Source organism: Notolabrus celidotus, chromosome 5 (assembly GCF_009762535.1).
Source record: "Notolabrus celidotus isolate fNotCel1 chromosome 5, fNotCel1.pri, whole genome shotgun sequence".
NCBI lineage: Eukaryota > Metazoa > Chordata > Actinopteri > Labriformes > Labridae > Notolabrus > Notolabrus celidotus.
In genome coordinates, this window is record NC_048276.1 from 8,425,960 (window position 1) to 8,446,937 (window position 20,978).

The following is a 20,978-nucleotide window of genomic DNA, read 5'->3' on the forward strand; positions in this document are numbered from 1 at the left end:
AAATTTTAAAAAGTACTGCAAGAGGCATGAAAAATGTTGCTGCCCACACAGAAACAATGCAAATCCAGTCATTACAATGTAAATGTTCCAGGCCTACAGAGGGCGCTTAGTGGGGTAGTTTTATATTTCATAAGACAGAAGTTAAGAAACAAAGGCTGCTTCTTAATGAGTTAGTCTCCTCGCGTCCTTTACTTGCACTCTTTCCTCACGTCTCCACTCCTTCCGTCAAGGAATTGAAAGAGACACGTGAAGAAGAGACACAAGGACAGAGGAGGCATATTTTTGCCAAATGAGAAATCCTTCCTCCCTCAGTGTCAGACTGAGGCGATGTCAGGAAATGGTGACGAGCTGCACAGCTGTTTCACATTAAACTAACAGGTACAAACATCCAGGGAACCCCTCATTAAAATACTATTTCCAAACCTTTTAGTGTAATTTACATGTAGATGGATTTCTTAGTTGTATAGAAGTCTCACAGGGAAATCTTTGATTACTGAGATATGTAAATTGTTAAACCTGGCTGATCATTAGTGATATTACCACGTTGTTCATTTAATCTCCCTTCAAAATCTTCTAATGGATGAACACATCAGTGTTACTCGGTATGATTCTTGTGTCTTTTATTCTTGATTAATGTGATCAGCACAATGAAACACCTCAGGGCGGTGGAAATTTATGTTGATTTTGTTAAAGTCAAAACAAAACAGAACAAAAAAGGCTGCTTCGTATGACGGCACCACATTTTGTGATTAAAATATTCTGTGTGTAGTTGTTAGGCGCATCAATGTGTTGCACTTTCAGTGTCTAAACTGTTATATGATCCTCAGATCATCCCTGTAACGAATATACAAGAGATAAATGATCCATGCAGAGGTGCGGTATGCTGCATGTTCACCAATCATGTTGCGAATTCAATCAAAAGACATTTACACCAGTGTATCCTCACTCTGAGCTCCTCCTCTCTCCTTGGTCCTCGTCTACTTCAGGACAATGAATGGAAAGAGAAGCTGCCCTTGGATCGGGTCAAGTAGTCCTTTTCGGTTAGAAAGGCTCCCAATTGAATCAAAAGACCTGAAAGTGTTTGAGTGTCAAACTTGTATTAGTCTAATTTTGTGTCATTACCTTCATTTTATGCAAACGAATGCAGTAAAAGTTGAACCACGGCCAGGATGAAGTGTTATTTCTGCTGTTTTGGGGGCGTTAATGATGCTTGCAGACAAAACAGGATCGATTGCAGATCATAGGTTAAATAAATCAATAAATATTCATCTGTGACAGTGAGGTGGGTTTATGAGCAGTTCAGAGTGCTGCAAAAAGAGAGAGTGTAGACTACAATAATATTCATATTCAAAGATACCAAATGAATAAAAAATAAGAGGAAATAGCTGCAATACGCTACATAACAGAGGACAATCTCAATAGGTAAATAATACAAAATAAGGGATGAAAAAAATCTATCCTACAATCATATCAAGTTTACATCTAGAGATATGAAACCTCACAGGTGTTTTCAGATCTGAAGACTGTCACAGCAGCTGAAGGCAACATCGTCCTGAGGAGCTGTCCAGGTTTATAATAATAATAATTTATTGATAGAGCGCTTTCAATCAAAGTGCTTTACAAAGCTTAAAAACAAATAACAAACAAAGACACAACACAACATAAGACACATCAGCCATAAACAGCAGTAAACAGGTGGACAGGGAGATTGTTCCATAGAGTGGGAGCACCGAATGAAAAGGCCCGCTCACCAATAGTCTTTTTATGGACCTTAGGGACACTTAAAAGGCCAGTCCCCTGAGAACGAAGTGCCGGAGCAGGCACGTATGGATCCACCAGGTCGGTGAGGTAAGAGGGTGCCAAACCATTTGCGATTTTAAAAGTCAACAATAACACTTTAAAATCTGCTCTGGCGTGAACAGGCAACCAGTGAAGAGAGGAGAGCACTGGAGTAATGTGCTCATACCTGTTAGACCCGGTCAGAAGGTGAGCTGCTGCATTCTGCACCATCTGCAGACCTCGCAGACTCAAAAAGAACATTACAATAATTCAACCTTGATGAAATAAAAGCATGTATAATCTATAATAACCTCAATGATGTCACAGTTATCACTGAGTTTCCTTTTGTAGTCCATATATGATAAAATGTAGTCTTTTCACAGCAGATTCACATGACATCAGTAGCATCATCTGTGCAGTCAGATTATCTAAACATTGCGGTTGTCTTTTCCTAACTTCCTTCTCTGCACCGTTCTATGACACCATGACGTTGACAATTGAGGTAAAGGAAAAGGGTTTAGGGAAAGCCATGGGGGGTAACTTTTTGGACTACTCACTGAATTCAGTGATTTGTACCCAATGTATTGGATACTTTACAAAACCCACATATCTAAATCCCCGCTGTGAATAACTTTCTCCTTTAGAAAACATTAAAACAATATCTACAGATCGCCCCCTGCAGGCCTGGAGCAATTCTATTGTCGTGACTTAAGCTGCAGAAGTTAGTTTTCTGGATCCGACTTTGCACATTTTATGTAAATGCATGTTGTTTTTTTCGCAGCACATTTTCATCTGCATGTTTTCGTCGTATTTGTTTTGAGCTGTCATGTGTTTGAAGCTGTATCATTTCAGAATTTGTAGCTGCTTTCTCCTGATGCAAATCCATCCACATTTTCTCCTTTAGGCCACCGTATTTTCCATCTAACACATTTTCATCAAAGACCCCTCCTTTTGTCTTCCTGCCCTCTTCCTGACTTATAACCCTGAGTGAGTGCCATATAGGCTGTGTCTTATTTTCTCCTTCCACCCACTCCTAATTCATCACATTCCTCCTCTCTCTCGACATTCTTCTCTCTGTTCTGCTCCACTGAAACCTTGTTCTATTTGTTCCAAGTCTTGTCTTCTGTTTTTCCGACCTCCTCTCATAAGTTCCCCCTCTCCACATATTTCCCTTCCTTTCCCTTTCTCTCTCTTTATCTTCTTTGCTTTAATGTGACAAACCCCATGAGGAAACTAGATGGAATTGAATTCTCATTTTTCTTCTTTTTTCTTGTTGCGTAACTTCTCATTCCTTGAAGTCTCTTTCGTTCTCTCCTTTCGGCACTGTCCTTTTGCTGGACTGCCCTTGCTCTGCGAGATAAATGGAGGGTAGTTAACAAGGTGTTGCATTCGCCAGGTTAATCATCTCCTTTGGGATCTTTCTCTGCCTCATTATTGTGTCCATGCAGGGTGGATGGAGAGATAATGTAATTTCACCAGGAGAGAATCGAAACTGTTGCCCCCCTCAACCTTTTTGTTTCTACATCAGCTTCCTCGGTGTGAAATGACCTTTATGTATATGAGAATGAAAGTGGCTTGAAATCATGAAGTTTATGAAGAAGTGCATATTTCACTGCCAGCCAAACGCAGCTTATTGCAGCATTTGCTCTTCAGTTTGATGTAAACTACAAAACAGAATGAAAGGCAAGGAAAGTTTGCAACTAAAAACAGAAATGTGTCTTTGTGAGCTACTGTATCTTTGTGAGTGTGTGTCTGTGTCAGTATTATGAAGACATAAACACAAGGGCCTATAGCTCTGAGCAGCAGAGATCAAAAGCCCTCTGTTGGGTTTATCTCCACCTGCTGTGAAGGAACCGTGATTCGACCCGAGGCGAGGCGTGTCTTCTCCCTCCAGGGAGTCCACCAATGAGGCTCCTCCCTTTTAAGATCAACACTTCCTGTCTGCTGAAGACATTTTTCTGTTTTGTTTGATGTTTGTTGACTGATCATCAGGAAAGAAAACATGAGAAAGAAAGGATTGATAGGAACCATCTTTTTCTCTAGACTTCTGATTTATCATATCAGCATGTCTTATACAACCCATTGCATTCTGTAACTGTATTGAGAGTACATTTAATTTTTGTTGGTGGTAGAGATCATTTTTCTCTTGCAGCTTTTCAAATCAATAACGAGGCACTTATAGAAAATGATACACGCACATGGTGGGCATGGATCACTTGATAAATACTAAACCTGTAATCGCACACATTTAAAACAAGTTGAATTACAGAAGACAACCAATCATCACTCTAGCGTTACTGTGTGAGATAATCTCTATTAATAGAATCTGCGTGTGATTACAGGATCTGTGGGTGAGGGAGAAGATTTAGGATGTTGGAGGCATTCCCATTTCCATTTTTAGTGTGAAAGTCTGGCATATTTATCTCTTAAATCCAACTCAGTCCTTGCTTCTGGAGAAGTTGCTGGTTGGGAAAATTGACCATTGCTTCCATGGGCATACTCAGGGTTTCAAGATTTCCATACGAGACAACACTTCATTGGTCTTCCTCTTTCAAAACGTGAACAATGAATGCTCTCGGCCCACACAGGGGCATGTCCTGACATTTTTGGACTTAGGGTCTCCCAACTGGTGCACTGACTTATGCAAGGATGGCATGTAGTATGTGCACACACAAATGAATATAATCTATGTCCCTTTTCTGTCTCCACTAATCATATCTACTGAAGCTACTTACATTAAAGTTTCATATGGGGCTGTTGCAGAATACCGGTATTGACGATAAACTTTGTTTTTAAAACATGAAATATTGATAATATGCTTAAAACATGCATATGGAAATACTGTGTAACTTATTGGTTCATAGTAAGGGGCAGTAGTGGTTCTATAATCTGGTTGCCACCTGCAATAAACAGAGGGTAAGTAAGTAAGTAATTCAACTTTATTTATATCACGCTTTTCACAGACAACAGTCACAAAGTGCTTTACAACGACAAGACATGCAGAAAGAAAGATAAAACCAATAGGCAACATAACAATTACAGAGGTTACATGATCCTTATTAAAATCTTAAAATCATTAAAAGTTCTATGAGAATCAACTAAAAGCCTCCCTAAATCCTAAATAAGTGGGTCTTTAATGTAGACTTAAAAACATCTGCAGATTCTGCAGAGCGCAGGGACAACGGCAGAGCGTTCCAGAGCTTAGGGGCTACAGCCTGGAAGGCTCTGTCACCGCGAGTGCTGAGGTGTGTACGTGGAGCAGTTAAAACAGTGTAACATGTTGGACCTGAGTGGGCGAGGTGGCTGGTAGGGGTGACAAGTATTCTGGAGGCTGACCATGTAGGGATCTGTAAATAAGTGTGAGAATTTTGTACTGGATTCTATAGGTGACGGGGAGCCAGTGAAGTGATTTAAGAACCCGGTTGATGTGAGACCGTTTGTTTGACCGTGTTAGTACTCTGGCTGCTGCATTCTGTAGGCAGTATGAAGCAGAAGAAGAAGACTCAGTAACCAGCTAGCTAGCCTTTGCCACAGTGAGTGGCTCCTACTGCATCTGCTCAGAGATTGCACCGCACACCCCAGGTAGAGAGGTTCTAGTCCTCAAAGTCGATGGCCTGGGTTTGATTATGAACTGTGCCTGCATATGCAGTGGCATACATGGCCTCAAATTAACCTCAAACAGTATTATAAAGCTGTCACATCCCTGTGCATAATTTAACTAACAAGTAACACAGTGGAGTGGTGACATTCAAACCCCCAAGCTTTATTCTGTAAGGATCCCAAAGAAAATATGTAACCAAAGTAATAATTAAAAGTACCAACAGCAGAAAATGTACTACATTAAAATGCAAAGAAAGGTTCTAGCAGTCTGCAGCAACATGGCCCTGATGGTTGCTTCCAACATAAATCCCCCCTCAGGCAAGGCACGAAGCTAATCGACCAGGATCTAGGAGTGGCATGTGGGTAGGGCAATCAAATTTCAAGGGAAGGCCATGTTACCAACCCTCTCAATACGCCCCTTTATCTACAGTTTGTCCTGTGCTTTTTTATAAACAGATACATTTGTTGTTGCTGTTTTTCTACTTGATAATGCACAGCAGGAATTGTTGAATCTGCTGAAGAAGTTTAGTTTCTTTTTTTTTTTAAGTTATATTTTCTGGCATTTTTGCCTTTAATGGATAGGACAGCTGAAGAGAGACAGGAAATGTGGGGAGCAGAGAGTGGGGGAGGACATGCAGTAAATGGTTGAGACTGAAATCAAACCTGCAACCTCTGTGACGAGGGGCTATAGCCTCTGTATGTGGGGCGCATGCTTAGACCGCTAGGCCAACAGCACCCCAAGAAAGTTTAGTTTCTTGTCTGTTTTTGTCTGTTGGGGACCTTGCTGGCCTTTTTCAGGCACCACAATGTAGCTTTTAAATTATACCCCTACAAGAGGAGCTGCAAAATCTCCTGGCAGTATGTCGTGCTACTTAATCACAGTTATGCTATTCAGAGGATGAGTCCTTTGAATCAGAATCAGGTTCAGCAAAAGGTCTCTAATTTTATTTCAGTTTTAAGCTTGTGTAACAATCAAATTTTGAGTTTCAGTCCACTCGTGCAGTATTCTCCATCCAACACTATTATTGTTCCATCTTTATGATAAGAATGTCATTATTTAATGATGAAGTCAGTGCTGTTGATTAATTCATATCTTCTTGTAGCAGGCAGCGTAGTATAGCCCCCGTCAGTGAACACTTGACCCAGGTTAAGCTGACAGGACCACTCAGCAAATGAACCAAGAGCTGTCCTGTCTGAACTTCCATTAGACGTGTTGTAGATTTCCCAGAAAAGCTTTCCACAGCCCCCAGAGAGGGAGATATTTTTGTGCAGCTGCAGTGAGAAATAGCAGCCTCACTATCTTCAACTGTGGACGAGAGGAGAGGAAGTTCAGAGATAACAACGTGGGGTTGTCGACAAAATGAATTGAACAAGCGTGTTCTATTAAATACGCTGCTTGGCTTGAGGCCAGGGCAAGGTTTTAAATTATTGCATTATGGTTCTTTGAGGTGACCACAAGTAAATCGATTGATATCTCTGGGTCTCTGGGATGTTTGTATTTGTTGGACTTTAAATGCTATCTGCAAAAGTTGCCCAAATGAAGCCAACACAAAAGGAAAGTGAAAATAGTCTGTGGTAAACAGCACAAGTAAATACTTCGAAATGTCATCCTGCAAAACAAAATGATTCAGGAAATCCTTAGGGTCTTGTATTTGGGTTTGTGAAATTGTTGTACCAGGAAGGAGATTAGGGACCTATTACGGATGGGGTAAAAACTGATATTTTAACATTGTAATATTTTAAGAATAACATCACAATTTCACAAGGATAAAGTTATAAAATGAAAAAGGCATACATTTACAAGAATACAGCTTAAAAGGAAAATATCAAATCTAAAAAGATTAAAGTTGTTATATTATAAAAATAAAGTCCTAATATTTGAGAGTTACGTTGTCATTTTCATAAGGATAAAGTTGTGAGAGGAAAAAGACGCAATAATAAGAGAAAACAGCACACATTAGTATGAATAAAGTTGGAAACTAAAGAGATTAAAGTTGCAAATGGAACAGAGTATCGCCACTGATTGCCTGAATTCATTTGATGCAGATTCACAAGGCCCTGATTTGATTCAAATTCCAATTTGATTAAATTCAACTCATTTGAAATTCATACTTTATAGGATAATTCAGTTGCAAGTTCAGTTTTGTTTCAAAATGAAAGAGATACTCATAAAACTAAAACAGTTAACTGTAACCTCCAACCAGATGCATTATTCAAGAAATTACTGACAAGCTCACTATCAATCTGAATCGATCAATCTTCAACAAATCTTATCTCAAGATGCTTTACAAACAGAGCAGGTCTAGACTGTACTCTATTTATATTATTAACAAAGACCCAACGTCAAGACAGGATAAGATCTAGTCCCATCTTACAGACAGAACTCAGTCTGATCTCATTTTAATCCACCATGAGCAGAGCACTTTGCAGCATTTAGCAAGTTACAGTGGCAAGAACAAACTTCCTTTTAAACAGGGACAAACCTTGATTAGAACCAGACTCGTGTTAGACACACATCTGCTGAGACGGAATTGGGGGGTTGGAGAGAGGGATAGAGGAGATGAAGAGAGAGAGAGAGATGATAGTTTCGAGATGGATAGTAGTAGTTGTTGCTGCTGGAGTCTGAGTGTCCACAGCAGCAGGTCATCTATGGCAGCGAGTCAGAGGAACCTACAAGACAAGGGAGCTCAGAGACTCCATAAAGGTCTATGGTTAGAGTACGGTAATGCCATGTTAGATAGCCATCTGCCTTGACCGCTACCATAGTCTAATTTCTCAAGCAATCTCATGCAATCCGTTCAGTAACACTGTGAACATTCATACGATGAGAATGCTTTAGACTGCATGTCATGTCTTCCCTTAAACACATACTAGTAAACATTGTTCTGGACTTTCGGCCGTGCACATGCTTCCCTTCATTCCCTGTGTTGTTTACTGGCTATATGTCTATGATGTTACACCATTAATTTATTCAAGCGGCTATACTGTGTCGTAGAATAGTAAAGCCTAGACATACAGTACACTATACTATATGTTCAATGTAAATCATTACCTCCCTTCATGTCCGTTCCTTTGAGCTCTGGTGCAAAGGATTAACTGATCATTTTACACTGAGGCATAATGCATTGTCAGAAGAACAAGCCTTGGGCTTTGTAGTTGCAACACTGTGTTTCACTTGTGTGTACAGTTTTAGGAAGGCGACTTCACTCAGATGTTTGTGTATGGGTAAAATGTAGCATGGTTGGAGTGTATTAATGAGGCTTTGGAAGCCTGTACAGACGTATACTCTAGCATATGAAAGTTGTGACAGCCTATGTTATTATTTTAACTTGAATGCACATGTATTTCCACAGCATTTTACCTCCATGTTGCATATGGATTTGCTTTTGTTCAGCTCTTTAAGGTTTGTCAGTGCCTTTACTTGAACAGCTCCATATCCTGCCATGTTGGTCTTGAAGCACCAGCCTCTCAGGTGGCCAGAACTTGGTCTCGCAAGATGAGGGCCACCCACTGAAAAGGATATATTAAAAGATGAATCGCAGGGTTTTATGAATCAATATCTTATCATTAGAATAAAACAGATAAGAATTAGAAAATCAATTTTTTTTACACTTGGCCCTAGTTGTAAATTTATGAAAATACAGTCATGATTTTATCTGCAAGGAATCATAATTACAGGTTTAATCTATATGTAAATCTACATATATGGGATATCAGAGGAGCAGCCAGCCGCCTGCAGTTATACTCAACAGCTGAGGACAGACAGCAGAAGTGTGCACAGGCTGCATGTCCTTCTTTGATCTAGACTCAGACTCAGATTCCTGATACTTCTGACAATGTGTTGCTGATGTGCTTAAAGATTAAGTTCTCAGTTATTTATGAAACCTAAAGTGTAACTTTATGAGATGCTCCACGTTTCTCATTTTGGTGCAGATGGCTGGCTGATCATCCCTCTTAAATAACATATATGGGCAAACAGTAGCCCCAAAATTAAGACTTTGTCTCATAAATGTAGAACTACTATATATTCGACTTTATTCTCATGAATTTCCAGCATCCTCTTCTTTTTCTTCTGCATCCTGGCTCTGGTTCTCTGTCATCCTAAAAGAATATAATCACAAAAAATAATTTAGATGAAAGCGTGCATCTGTGAATTTCATCTTCAATTTTTGCACACAATACCCCTCTCTGTGGTCGTACTATGATCTAATGTATCCAGTCTCATCTGCATGTATTTTTCACAATCTTGTTTGTGCGGGGCTTTTGGCTGTCTGAGAGAAGGTAACAAATCCTTTGTATTTGCAGGCACATGCATCATCAGCCTGACTCTGCTCACCTTGTTCTCCAGAGGAACTCTGAATGTAGACAAAGAAAACAAACAGCCTTTCTCCAAGTGTAATACATCTTTGTACGGCTTATGCCACCTGGATTTCCTTGATGTGCATTTGATGCGAAACCCAGCCGAGCCAGTAAGCTCTCCTGCTTTGAGGAAGGTGCATCCTTGAGAATGAGAGTTACATGGATCTTTGTGAGGAGGATTCACATAAAGAAGCTATTATTAATGAAATAAGAGACATTTAGAAAAAGAAAGGAGGTGACACTCGCATGCATACCTGGTCTTTGGAAATAATCACGGTAGCTAATCCATCTCAGTAAAGTGCAATCTGCTTATTTAAATGCTTCAGTCACAATTTCATTTCACACATTCCTGAGGCTCTGCAAGTGATCAGCGAAGAAAATAGGCACAACGCTCTTTTCTCACCGCTCTCTGCGCACATTAAAGGGTGTGAATATCTAATCTGTTTTTCATCTGCTTCTCTCTCCTGTCTATCACCCTTTCATGGTCGCTTTCTTTGTTTTTTTTTCCTTCCTGACTGTCTCCTCATCTGGCCTGCCCTCCTTTCCTTTTCACTTGTCTTTTTTTTTTTTTTTTTTATAAACCTCTATCACTTTCTGCATCTTCCAGGAATTGGCACCCAGGATGGCAGTGCAAAGAAGGATGAGGATTTCAAGGGAAAGTCCCAGAGGCAAGTCCAATTCAACCCAGGGCAAACCACAGCCGCGTGGAGGGTTCGGATCCTCACTGACGGGAAGTATGAGCAGGCTGAGACCTTCCAGATTTTGCTTTCAGAGCCGGTGATGGGGGTGATGGAGTTCCCTGCTGCAGCAACAGTTGAGATCCTGGACCCTAATGATGGTCAGTGCGGCGCATACAAATATTTAAGTTATATTTTGGGGCATTATTAGAAAGGAGAGCTGAAGAGAAATTGGACATGTGGAATGTGAAGTAGAGAGATGGGGAAGACAGCTAATGGTCAAGGCCGGGAGTCAATTCAATGAGGACTATACCCTCTGTATATGGGACTCACACTTCAACTGCTAGGCCAGTGGTGCCCCATTAAAACATTTTAAACTGTACTTAACAAGCAGAGACTTCAAGGGTTCGACTATTAAATATTCATTATCTTTATTAGAATATCAGGGATGGAAAACAGGTTCAGATATTTAGGTACTTGGACTTGACTTGAGATTTTTTCCTTAGACTAAACAAAACAGTCTCAGTGACATCAGCCATTAATTCTGAAGAGGTGTTAGGAAGCCCAACAATGACATTCCCCATGTTTGTGACTTTTGGTCATCCTAGACAGAGGTAAAAAGTGGAGCTGAGGCAGGCTCTAACCTCCTGGCTCACAGCTACATCCTGCCTACTTGTCTGGCAATTAAGCCACACCCCCAATCATGCCTATAAGATAGGATAAGATAAGATAAGATAAGATAAGATAGACTTTATTGATCCCCATTGGAGGAAATCTTTTTGTGACAGCTGATTTCAGCAAGAGCCAGGAGAATATGACAATATACTTACAAAGTTAACATAGAATAATTAAAGGTCAAAAATAAGAATAATGTAAGATTACATCTAATAAATACATACATATATACACTATGGACACTTTCTACTTGTGTATAGTTTAATTATTGCACAGGGAAAATTGTACCAGGTTGTTAAACTCACACAGTATGTACCATATTGATAGCAATTGCAATTTAATTGACTGTATGAAGCACATTTCATTACACCAAAGCTCAATGTGCTTTACATTGAGAATTAAAAACATAAAAACATTTTTTTAAACAGTAAAAACATACAAAAACAATGGAAACACCCAACATACATCGAACACAGCAAACAGCAATCAAACAACGGTGGTATAAAGTTAATTCAAACTGATATCAATTATCTATTCTTAACTCACAGCTAATTGTTTCCACTTAGTTTATCTGACAGGCTTTAGTCAGTTAGTTCAGTCAGCTTTATAGGCCTGATATGTGTGCACATGCTCATCCAATGACCTTGCAGACATGACACTTGAAAGAAGTTACAAAAAGTCACAAATGATATCAAGTGTTGACAGTATTTGTCTGAAGCAGTAGAAGCTCAAGGTGAGTAAATTAAGATGGATTTGTGACTGTGAGCTCAGATAATCAGGCCTTGCACTGATTCTAGAAAATCACTCAGTTTTTTATCATGTAGATATATTCTAACTGATTGGGCGACATGGCGCTTGCTTCTGTTATGTTTAGTTAAAGAAAGACAAAGTTAAAATAGACTAATGTTGTGACAGTTACTGAGTTTCTGTTAATGGCAGTGAAAGTGTTAGATTGATAACAGTGTTATATGAGAGGCTGTAAACCTGTCAGTCATCCCTGATAACTATGACAGCAATCTGTACAAGATAACACACATGTGAATGGATGATATGGTAGAGAGGTGGGTGGATATGTGTGTGGGTGGTGTGTTTGGCGTTGGCTTCGGCCCATAGAAGCCTGTCAATCAATCAATCACTAAATCTTTATTTATATAGCGCCAAATCACAACAAATGCTATATTAAGACAAATTACGAACAGAGCAGGTTTAGACTGTACTCTATGTTACATTATTAACAAAAACCCAACATCAACTACAACCAGTCCAATCTTACTGACAGGACTCAGTCTGATCTCATCTTAATCCACCATGAGCAGAGCACTTTGCAGTATTTAGCAAACTTCCTTTAACAGGCAGAAACCTCGAGCAGAACCAGACTCATGTTAGACAGACATCTGCTGAGACCAAGTTGGGGTTGGAAATAGGGATAGAGGAGATGAAGAGAGAAATGAAAGTGTTGAGATGGATAGTAGTAGCTGTAGCAGCTGGAGTCTGAGTGTCCACAGCAGCAGACCGTCTACCGCAGAGACTAGGAGGAACCTACGAGACAAGGGAGCTCAGGGGCCACAGAAAGGTCTATGGTTAGGGTACGGTAAAGCCTGTTAAGTTCAAACCCCTGCAAACAGGATAAGTTTAACATCAAACCCAGTTCTTATGGACACACCATACAGGGAAGTGGAAATGCATGTGAGAGGAGCGTTTAAATAAGGAAAGACAGTTAAATGAGGTTCAGCTGAGTAATTATTATGACAGATGATGTGGTAATTATGTCTTGTCAGAAAGTCTTTGTCGCTCAGATCCTACAGGGGGGATTTTGTAGATATATCTCACTGAGCTTCAAGATATATCCCCCAAACTGAAGATGTGTGACTGTGTAATTGGATAGATTTACCCGGTTGAAAGGAACATCTGATATCTTGATTGACACCCTGTAGACGGTGACACACGGAAACTATGATACTTTGCAGAAGACTGTGAAGTGGTACAAGAAATCAGCTGCAGGCGTGGAATGTAAAATGAAGTCAAAGCTATTTTATACACAAAGCTGAGGTGTATTCTTTGCCCAGCACAACACGCAAATGTGACAGCAGCAACAGTAAAAGTTTGTGACATTTATAATGCTCACCACATAAAACCCCACCTGCCACTCAAGTATTCCTGTTGCAACACTAGAAAGGAAGTACACAAGCCTCTGCTGCATTTCACATTTTCTGTGTGAAGAAGCAGCAGTCAGCCCGGCACACACAAGGCAAAGAATTGTCAATAACAACAATGCCGACAGTATATTGAGTCATGTTAAATGCGTCCTCAGGCAACAAGGGGGGAGACGGTTTTGGCATGACAACGGAGAGAGATTTAGGGATGATTTGTAGACTTATCAGAAGACCTGAAAGGGATGCTTACTTCCTTAAACCTAATTACACCAAAGAAGAAGAATAAAAGGAGAGGTGTGTTTTATTGTCTGTTTTCCAGGCTGTTAAAGGATGAAATTTAGCCCTCAGGCCTCATTCGAAGCACCTATCTTCTTCTAAACTATTGATATTGCTGTTAAGTGTTGAGCGTTAGTCAAACCCTTGTTGTTAAGTACAAAAAGTGTCTTTCACACATACACAAGTCTGTCAAGCTTTGTCTCTAAATAGTTTCTAATCTGCCATATTTTCCGTCTCCTCGTTCTTTCTGCCGTCGCCTGCAAACTCAAATGTTAATGGATTATTGAGTAGTGCGACAAACTGTCCGCTCTGCTCCATCAAGGCTTGATTTACTCTTCTGCAGCTTTCAAATCCCCCCCCCCTGTATGCATTATCACCATCCTCGGTTTAACTTTTAAATAATTATAGATGCGCAACAAAGATGGAAACACTGAAGCTTCAATTACAGTGACACACAGCAGCCGCTCTCATCACTCTCTCTCTCTTCATTTGTCTCCTCGCTCAGTCTCTTTCGCTGTGTTGTGATCCCTCTCTCTCACCCTCCCTCCCCCAATCTATCCTCCCCTGTGGGTTAATTATGGCGTGTGTGGAGGACAGGGGCTGTTTTGTTTTCTGTCATCTCCTGGGGATTGTCTAACGTGACAGAGATATGTCACTCTCAGCTATAATGGGCCAGTGAAGCTTCAGCTATACGCCTGTTGCATTAGCTGTACTCCAGCTTCTGTGTGTAATGATGAAAACTGGCTGTGTCTGGTCTTCTGCTTTAGCCTGGAGATTCCCTCCCCCATGAGGACGTGTCAGCTAAGCTAATAGCTTTAGAGGAGGAGAGGGGATCACTAAGCTTTAACCACAAGCCAAATTAAGGCCAGAATAATAAGTGCAGTTGGTCCTGACGGCGTGAATCTGTGTTTGTCTGCTCGAGCGCCTGGGGCTCGTCATTATTGTTGTTTTTGTTTGTTTTGGTAGAAAGAAAGCGTGCACCCTGCCACCCTTCTGTGTTAGCATGCCGTTACTTTGATTAGTAACAAGGAGTTAGCTTGTCCTGTGGCACTTTCTGCCTGTGGTTCACCCCCTGTTAGCGCCGCAGCAGACACAAACTCTGTTTAATTACAGAGTCTGATAGCTTAGCTTTCCTCCTGCAAAACTTTATAACGCTCTTTCATATATAATCCATGCACAGTGCTGACTGCAGATGAAGGTGAAAGCCTGCTGTTTGGCTGTTTGCTGCGAGCAGTACCAGCCTCTTGTTGTTTCTAGTGATGTCTTTCTTTCTTCCTCTGCAGCGAGGACGCTATCCGTCGGTAGAGCTGTTACTCGCCTGCATTTGGCACCAAGGCCATTCCCTTAAATGATGAAGAACTGATGTCTGTCTGTGGCATCTCATGGCCAGATGCTGTCATGCACATCCCTGTGTTATTCTAAGTCTCTGTTCGGATGTAAAATCTCTCCACTGATATATGAAGCAGTAAACGAGCAGCTATGTTGTTGCTGTTGCAGTAAATTGTGACATGTTATTGTTCAGGGTTTAGCTACATTAACCGTGACTCTATTGTTTTAAATTTATACTCACATTTTATGCGTTTAGCTGATGGCCAAAGCCAGCTTTACAAGGTGGTAACTATCAAAACAACAACAAAACAGCAGAAAGGCAGAGCATAGAATATTCATGAGCCATATTTTTATTTTATTTGTTGGCAGGACAATAGCAGGATCAGGTGCAAGTGTTCACCCTACGTAAAAGCTTGTGGGTTTTTCTTCTCCCCATGAATGATTTAAGTTACTGTGCGTGTTTTCCTCCAGGACGTGAACTTGACCCACTTGGCTGAAATGTTAGCTTTTTCTAAATCCTGGATGCACAAGAAGAGAAAAGAGAAGGGGTGAAAATGTGAGGGAACCACAAAGACAGGTGTAGATGTGTGGAAAGTGAGGATAAAATAAGGGTCTTGGTGTGTATGTGTGTGTGTAATAGGTAAGCGATGGACCCTAATCCCCTGCTATGAGTCCCTGTACCCCCCTGGGGAGTGACAGATTGTGGGCAGTGACAGAAAAGAGGAATGGAGGCGAGGGGAGAAGATTGAGAGGAGCTGGAACGATTTAGAGAGAGAGTTACCGTAAGAGGAGAGAAATGTTTGACCTCCCGCAGTGTGTGAGATTGTTTTATGTTGATGACTCAAAGAGTCATGTTAGGTGTTGATGTCTTTTTATGCTCAGTGTCAAATCCCCCGATCTGTTTTCTTTCTGATGTTTCAGCTCTTTCGCTGCCCATTTTCACTGCAAGTTTTTGTTGCACAAGCAAACCACAAGTGTCTTGAAGTTCCCATCATTCATTCACTCATTGAAAAACAGACTTGGAGAAGGGGCAAAGCTGCAAAGATATGGGGCGAGAATACGCTCAATCCACTCTGTTTATATTTTTATTGGTCCCTGTGCGTCTGTGGAAAATAGCTCCAACATTTATTGTTTCTGTAATGCCTGTAAGTCCTTCTCTTTGATAGATGGTGCTTTCACTGGCTCTCAGTCTCTCTCTCCATCACAAACTCTTCTCAGAGACAGAAAAAAAAGTGCAGATAGGGAGTTAGAAAAAATAAGAGAGGTAGTTTGGCTGACCCCTCTGAGTATAGCGGAGTAGATGTGTGAAACTCCCAGCTGATTCACTCTGCTGGATGAACAGAGCAGCTTCCATGTGTAATTGTCTGCGACACACCAGGCGGGGAGAGAAACTTCCAGAGGGGGTCTCTTTGAAGAGCACCTCTGGTTGCATTAAACCAAAAAAAACTGTGATGGAGAGTTATTTTTGAATATGAATCAACACACCACAGGAGCACCACTTCAATAGATCAGAATGGGGAAAAAAAAGTTGGTAATGCAGAGGCAGAACAAAAGCCTGTATCCTTGACGGCCTAATGTACTGTGGATTTTGCAGATTGTTATACATATCATTACCCTTTTCTTTTTCCACCCCCCTGACTCCCACTGCTCGTTCTCTCTTTCTCCTGCACACAGAGTCGACCGTGTTCTTCCCTGAGCAGATGCACTCAGTGGAGGAGGATGTTGGGGAGCTTTTCATCCCGGTGCACCGCAGCGGAGACATCAGCCAGGAGCTCATGGTGGTCTGCTACACACAGCAGGGTATGGACTAGCCTTTTTTCACCTCATCTCACCCACTTAGCCTCATTGTACCCCTCCTGCCTGCTGCATTCATGATCAGGCTGCTCATAACAAATGCTAAATGTCATCATTTAATGACTTTTGACCACCTACAGTGTGTTTGCACATAACATTTTGATCTGTGAAGTGTTGATTTTTGTTGTTTTCATTTCATTTTGCCAATCAAAAACACTGAGAGCTCAAGCTGCGTTACCATTTGGATCCTTTTAACTGGTCTTATATGTGATTTTAGGGCCTGTGTCCACTAGCAGCATCCAGGAACTCAATTTAAGATTGAATCTTATCGTTGCTTACTGTTGCAAAGTTATGAAAGTTGTTTTATGGCAATTCTGCTGCTCTCAGTAGTGACCAGAAGGTCTGTTTTAAATTACTAGGTATGCTTATTTTTCGCATTATTTAAGGATATTGTGCAAGAAAACATTTTAAACACCAGGGAAAGGAATTACTTTCTGGCATTATCAGCAGCTCAAACTATATCCTTGAAAAAACAAGTCTAATTTATTTTCTGTAATTGTTGTTGACAAAGCTGGTTTCAGAAGTCCTTCCTCCTCTTGATTTTGATGATTGAGAAGTGACTTTACCAAGCACTGCACTGTTCAAAAAAGTTTTAAATATTTAACTGGTAGTGCTATGAGGACAGAGACAAAAGAAACACCTGTCACTGAGGGCATTTATGGGCATGCTGAAAGCACTGAAGTGTACTGGTTATGTGTAGATTTTGCTTGGTTATGCTGCTGGTTCAAAAAAAACTGCTAGTAGATACAGGCCCCTAATAAACAAGCACCTACTAGTGGACATAGGTCCTTAATCAACAAGCGCCTACTAGTTGACACAGACCCTTAAGTAAAAAGCGCCTACTAATAATAATAATAGTGATAATAATACATTTTATTTATATAGCAACATGTTTACAAAGTGGTTTACAGAGTGCAAGACAGCGAGTGAAAACACTAAAGCACATGACAAAGGTAAGGAGAGCTAAAATGAGTTCAGTAAAAAACAATAATAAAAACCATGCAGAAATGAAAAAGTCAGTGATGAGTTAAGAAATAAAAGCACATTTAAAGAAGTGCGTTTTTAAAAGAGATTTAAAAGAGGACAAGGATGTGGCTCTCCTGATATCCTCCGGCAGGTCATTCCAGAGTGATGGGGCCCTGACTGCAAAGGCCCGGTCACCTCTGGTTTTTAACTTCGCCTTTGGGAGTTCCAAGAGGGACCTGCCGGAGGATCTTAGGCAGCAGTTTAAGGCATTCACTTAGGTACTCATGTACATCTACTAATGTACACAGGCCCTTAATAAACAAGAACCTATTAGTGGACACAGGCCCTTAATAAACAAGCACCCATGGAAGCATGCGATGCACCTGTGCAGCCAATGAAGACACTAGAAGAGATGCAGATCACAATTAATTAACCTTCACACGTGCAGCACCACACGCTAAATAGCATTGGAATTAGCTTTCATCTTTGGCTTTTTACAAGTTTCTATTTAGAGTGACCTATTAAAATCATTAACAAGCTTCTACACCCTCTACACCAGCTTCAGTGTCTTTTTGATCATTTAGATTTGTTTCAATAAAAACAGATTTCGGCCTGTATCTTCTCCTCTTGCTGTTAAATGTCATGGAATGAATTGAAACGCAACATGAAGTAGTAACTCCTGCATTTATTAGCCTAATGAAGGCACCATTGTTAAATGTCAGAACTCTGTAGTCACTCCACCGCAGGTTTGAATGTGAGTAAACCTGTGGGGGTGGTCCGCTCCCATTGTGTTGTGGCATTAAAAACAAGCTGCCAACTCACGTGATGGGCTTTCTGTAATTAAAGGTCAAACTTTAGCAGCTATGATGGCTCAGTTCGTTGTCTGCCTTTTATTAAAGCGAAAGAGAGTGGATCCATTCAACAACATGCAACAGACGCTGATCACGTTCCTGTCATGAAATGAGAGTCTGAAAAAATGTTATATATCCAACGTGAGAACAAGGACATGTGTTTCAATTTTGAACTGTTTAAGGATTTTAAAAGTTTAAAAACTCTATATCTCATTTTCACCTCCAAAGGTTCAGCCATAGGCACCATCCCTACTACCGTCCTCTCATACTCTGACTACATATCGCGTCCAGAGGAGCACGGCAGCATCCTACGCTTTGACAAGGGCGAGAGAGAGAAGCACTGCCGCGTGGTGGTCATCGACGACTCTCTGTACGAAGGAGAGGAGAGCTTCAACGTCACTCTGTCGCTGCCTGTCGGAGGGCGTCTGGGAATGCACTACCAGACCTCCAAAGTCAACATCCTGGAGGACATGGATGACGGTAAGACCTTCTCTGCAGTCCTCTCTAGTTTCTTTTTCCGTATTACTTGTATGAGAGGTCTTGATGCAACATGCAAAATGTGTTTCAGCTCTACAGGAAAGCTGGAGAAGATTTGATTGCTTCCGTTTGATGTGTTAGTGCCAGGCTTTAAAACTTCAACAACACATTCATATAGACACCTACCAGTGTGTAAACACATTGTGGGGGTGTAAATTGACAACACTGTGATTGTTGAACTGTCATTGGGGCTTTCACAACACAGAGCTCCTCTTAATTAAGCTTGTTTACAATAAAACTGAGGCTTGATGAATACAAGAGAAGACTGCTGGAAACACCCTGACTTGTACCTTACACTCGCTGCAGACAGATGGAATCAAACTCCTGTCTCCCTGTCGTTCAGAAGAGGTTTTAATTACAGTGGAGACTCACCTAGGATTCCAGTGGGAGTACATTAAAACACCAGTTTGTTCCTGGTTTGCTTTAATTCCGTTAAAGCATCCTATGGATAAAGCAGATTATGTCTCCTGAAAGGAAGGATAATGTTATAGAGGTTCACCGTGGGGAGAACAAGCCTGCTGGGAAATACCTATTCTGGTCTACCGGTCATCCCTGCCAGCTTTCTTTCCACATTGATTTACTTTATACACATAAAGGGACTGGAAGTATCTGCTGACGTTTGTAAGGTATATGTCTTACTGTACTGTAGATATTTACAGAAAAAGTCACTTTTTCTTAAAATGAAGCACCAGCATCAGACTTTCAGGTCAGATACAAGCAATGTAGGGTCAACTTTACATATTTCAGCCTTTCCTGATCTTATATCAGTGTTGTAGTCACCAAACCTGGAGTCTGAGTCGAGTTTCAAGTGTTTAAAAGTGAGTCGAGTCCAATTCACCACAAAAGAATCAAAGACGAGTCTGAGTGGAGTACCCATTACCTCAGTCTGAGTCCCAGTGGAGTCTTTATTAATATCATCCTTTATTATAAGCATTATATTTCAGCCCAAGCAATTCACTGTATGAAGCTGACTGTCTGTGTAGGCACATTTCATTTATTAACCTTAGACTCTGACTGATCCTGTGGGAATGTGGGGAGATTTAAATAAACAATGCAGTCACAGCGTTGTGCGTCATGTGCAAACGCAGGTCACGACTCTCTGAATGATGAAAGTCCCACCATCTAATAAACTCAAAAATGCCCACTAGGGATGACCACAATTAATCGATTATCGATTAATTGATTGATAAGAAATTACTCGAAACACACATTTTTGTTATAAATTTTCCGTCACGTGGAACAAACATCATGTGGTCTCATATTACACTCATCTATCAGGGAGGTGTTTTAAGTTTAAAGCATGTTTGGATGTGAATCAGCTGTTAAAGGTGTTGCGCACAGCGGAGATGCTCTGCTGGCGGCTGCGGCTGTGCGTCAGGTCTCCATGTGCGCTTTTTAAAAAGAGGATCAATACAAAACTGCTGCCAACAACGACACGGACACGAAGGTTCACAACTATAAACAGGACATTTCCCACCTTTGGATACGAAGGCAACAGACAGGTGGGAAATTCAGGTACACTATGTTTGCAGAGCAGCAACATCAGAGCCGTCTGAGCTTTTCTGCAGCTGGACTGATTATGACCCGGTTGCTCTCCCGACTGACACCTGACCGAATACACATGTTTATTTTTCTCAATAAGAACGAGTAGACAGAAAACTGGACACTGTGAGTCTGAAGTAATTTTCTGTTAGTACTCTCAGCCTTCACTTTATAAGATTATGTCCGCGTAGAATATTTTTATGAGCCTGATCGTTGATATTCTGCGTGTCAAACATGTACCCGTATTCAATCCTGTCAGTTATTTGCGTTTTGTTGCTGTAGAAAATATTATTTAGGGGGAAAACAACCTATTTGGCCATGTTTTTGACGTAAGAATAATAATGTTTTTTTTATCAATTAATCGATAATTGATCGTTAAC

At 40.8% G+C, this 20,978-nt stretch overlaps 1 protein-coding gene across 1 annotated transcript in view; it reads left to right on the forward strand.

Annotated features, from left to right (window-relative positions):
• Positions 1–20,978, forward strand: part of frem2a (FRAS1 related extracellular matrix 2a) — a 90,257-nt gene that overhangs the window by 42,024 nt on the left and 27,255 nt on the right. Inside the window, exons 4-6 of the mRNA XM_034682840.1 lie at positions 10,346–10,576; positions 16,523–16,648; positions 18,748–18,999. Of these exons, the coding sequence (XP_034538731.1) occupies positions 10,346–10,576; positions 16,523–16,648; positions 18,748–18,999 (609 nt within the window). The remainder of the gene's footprint in view (positions 1–10,345; positions 10,577–16,522; positions 16,649–18,747; positions 19,000–20,978) is intronic.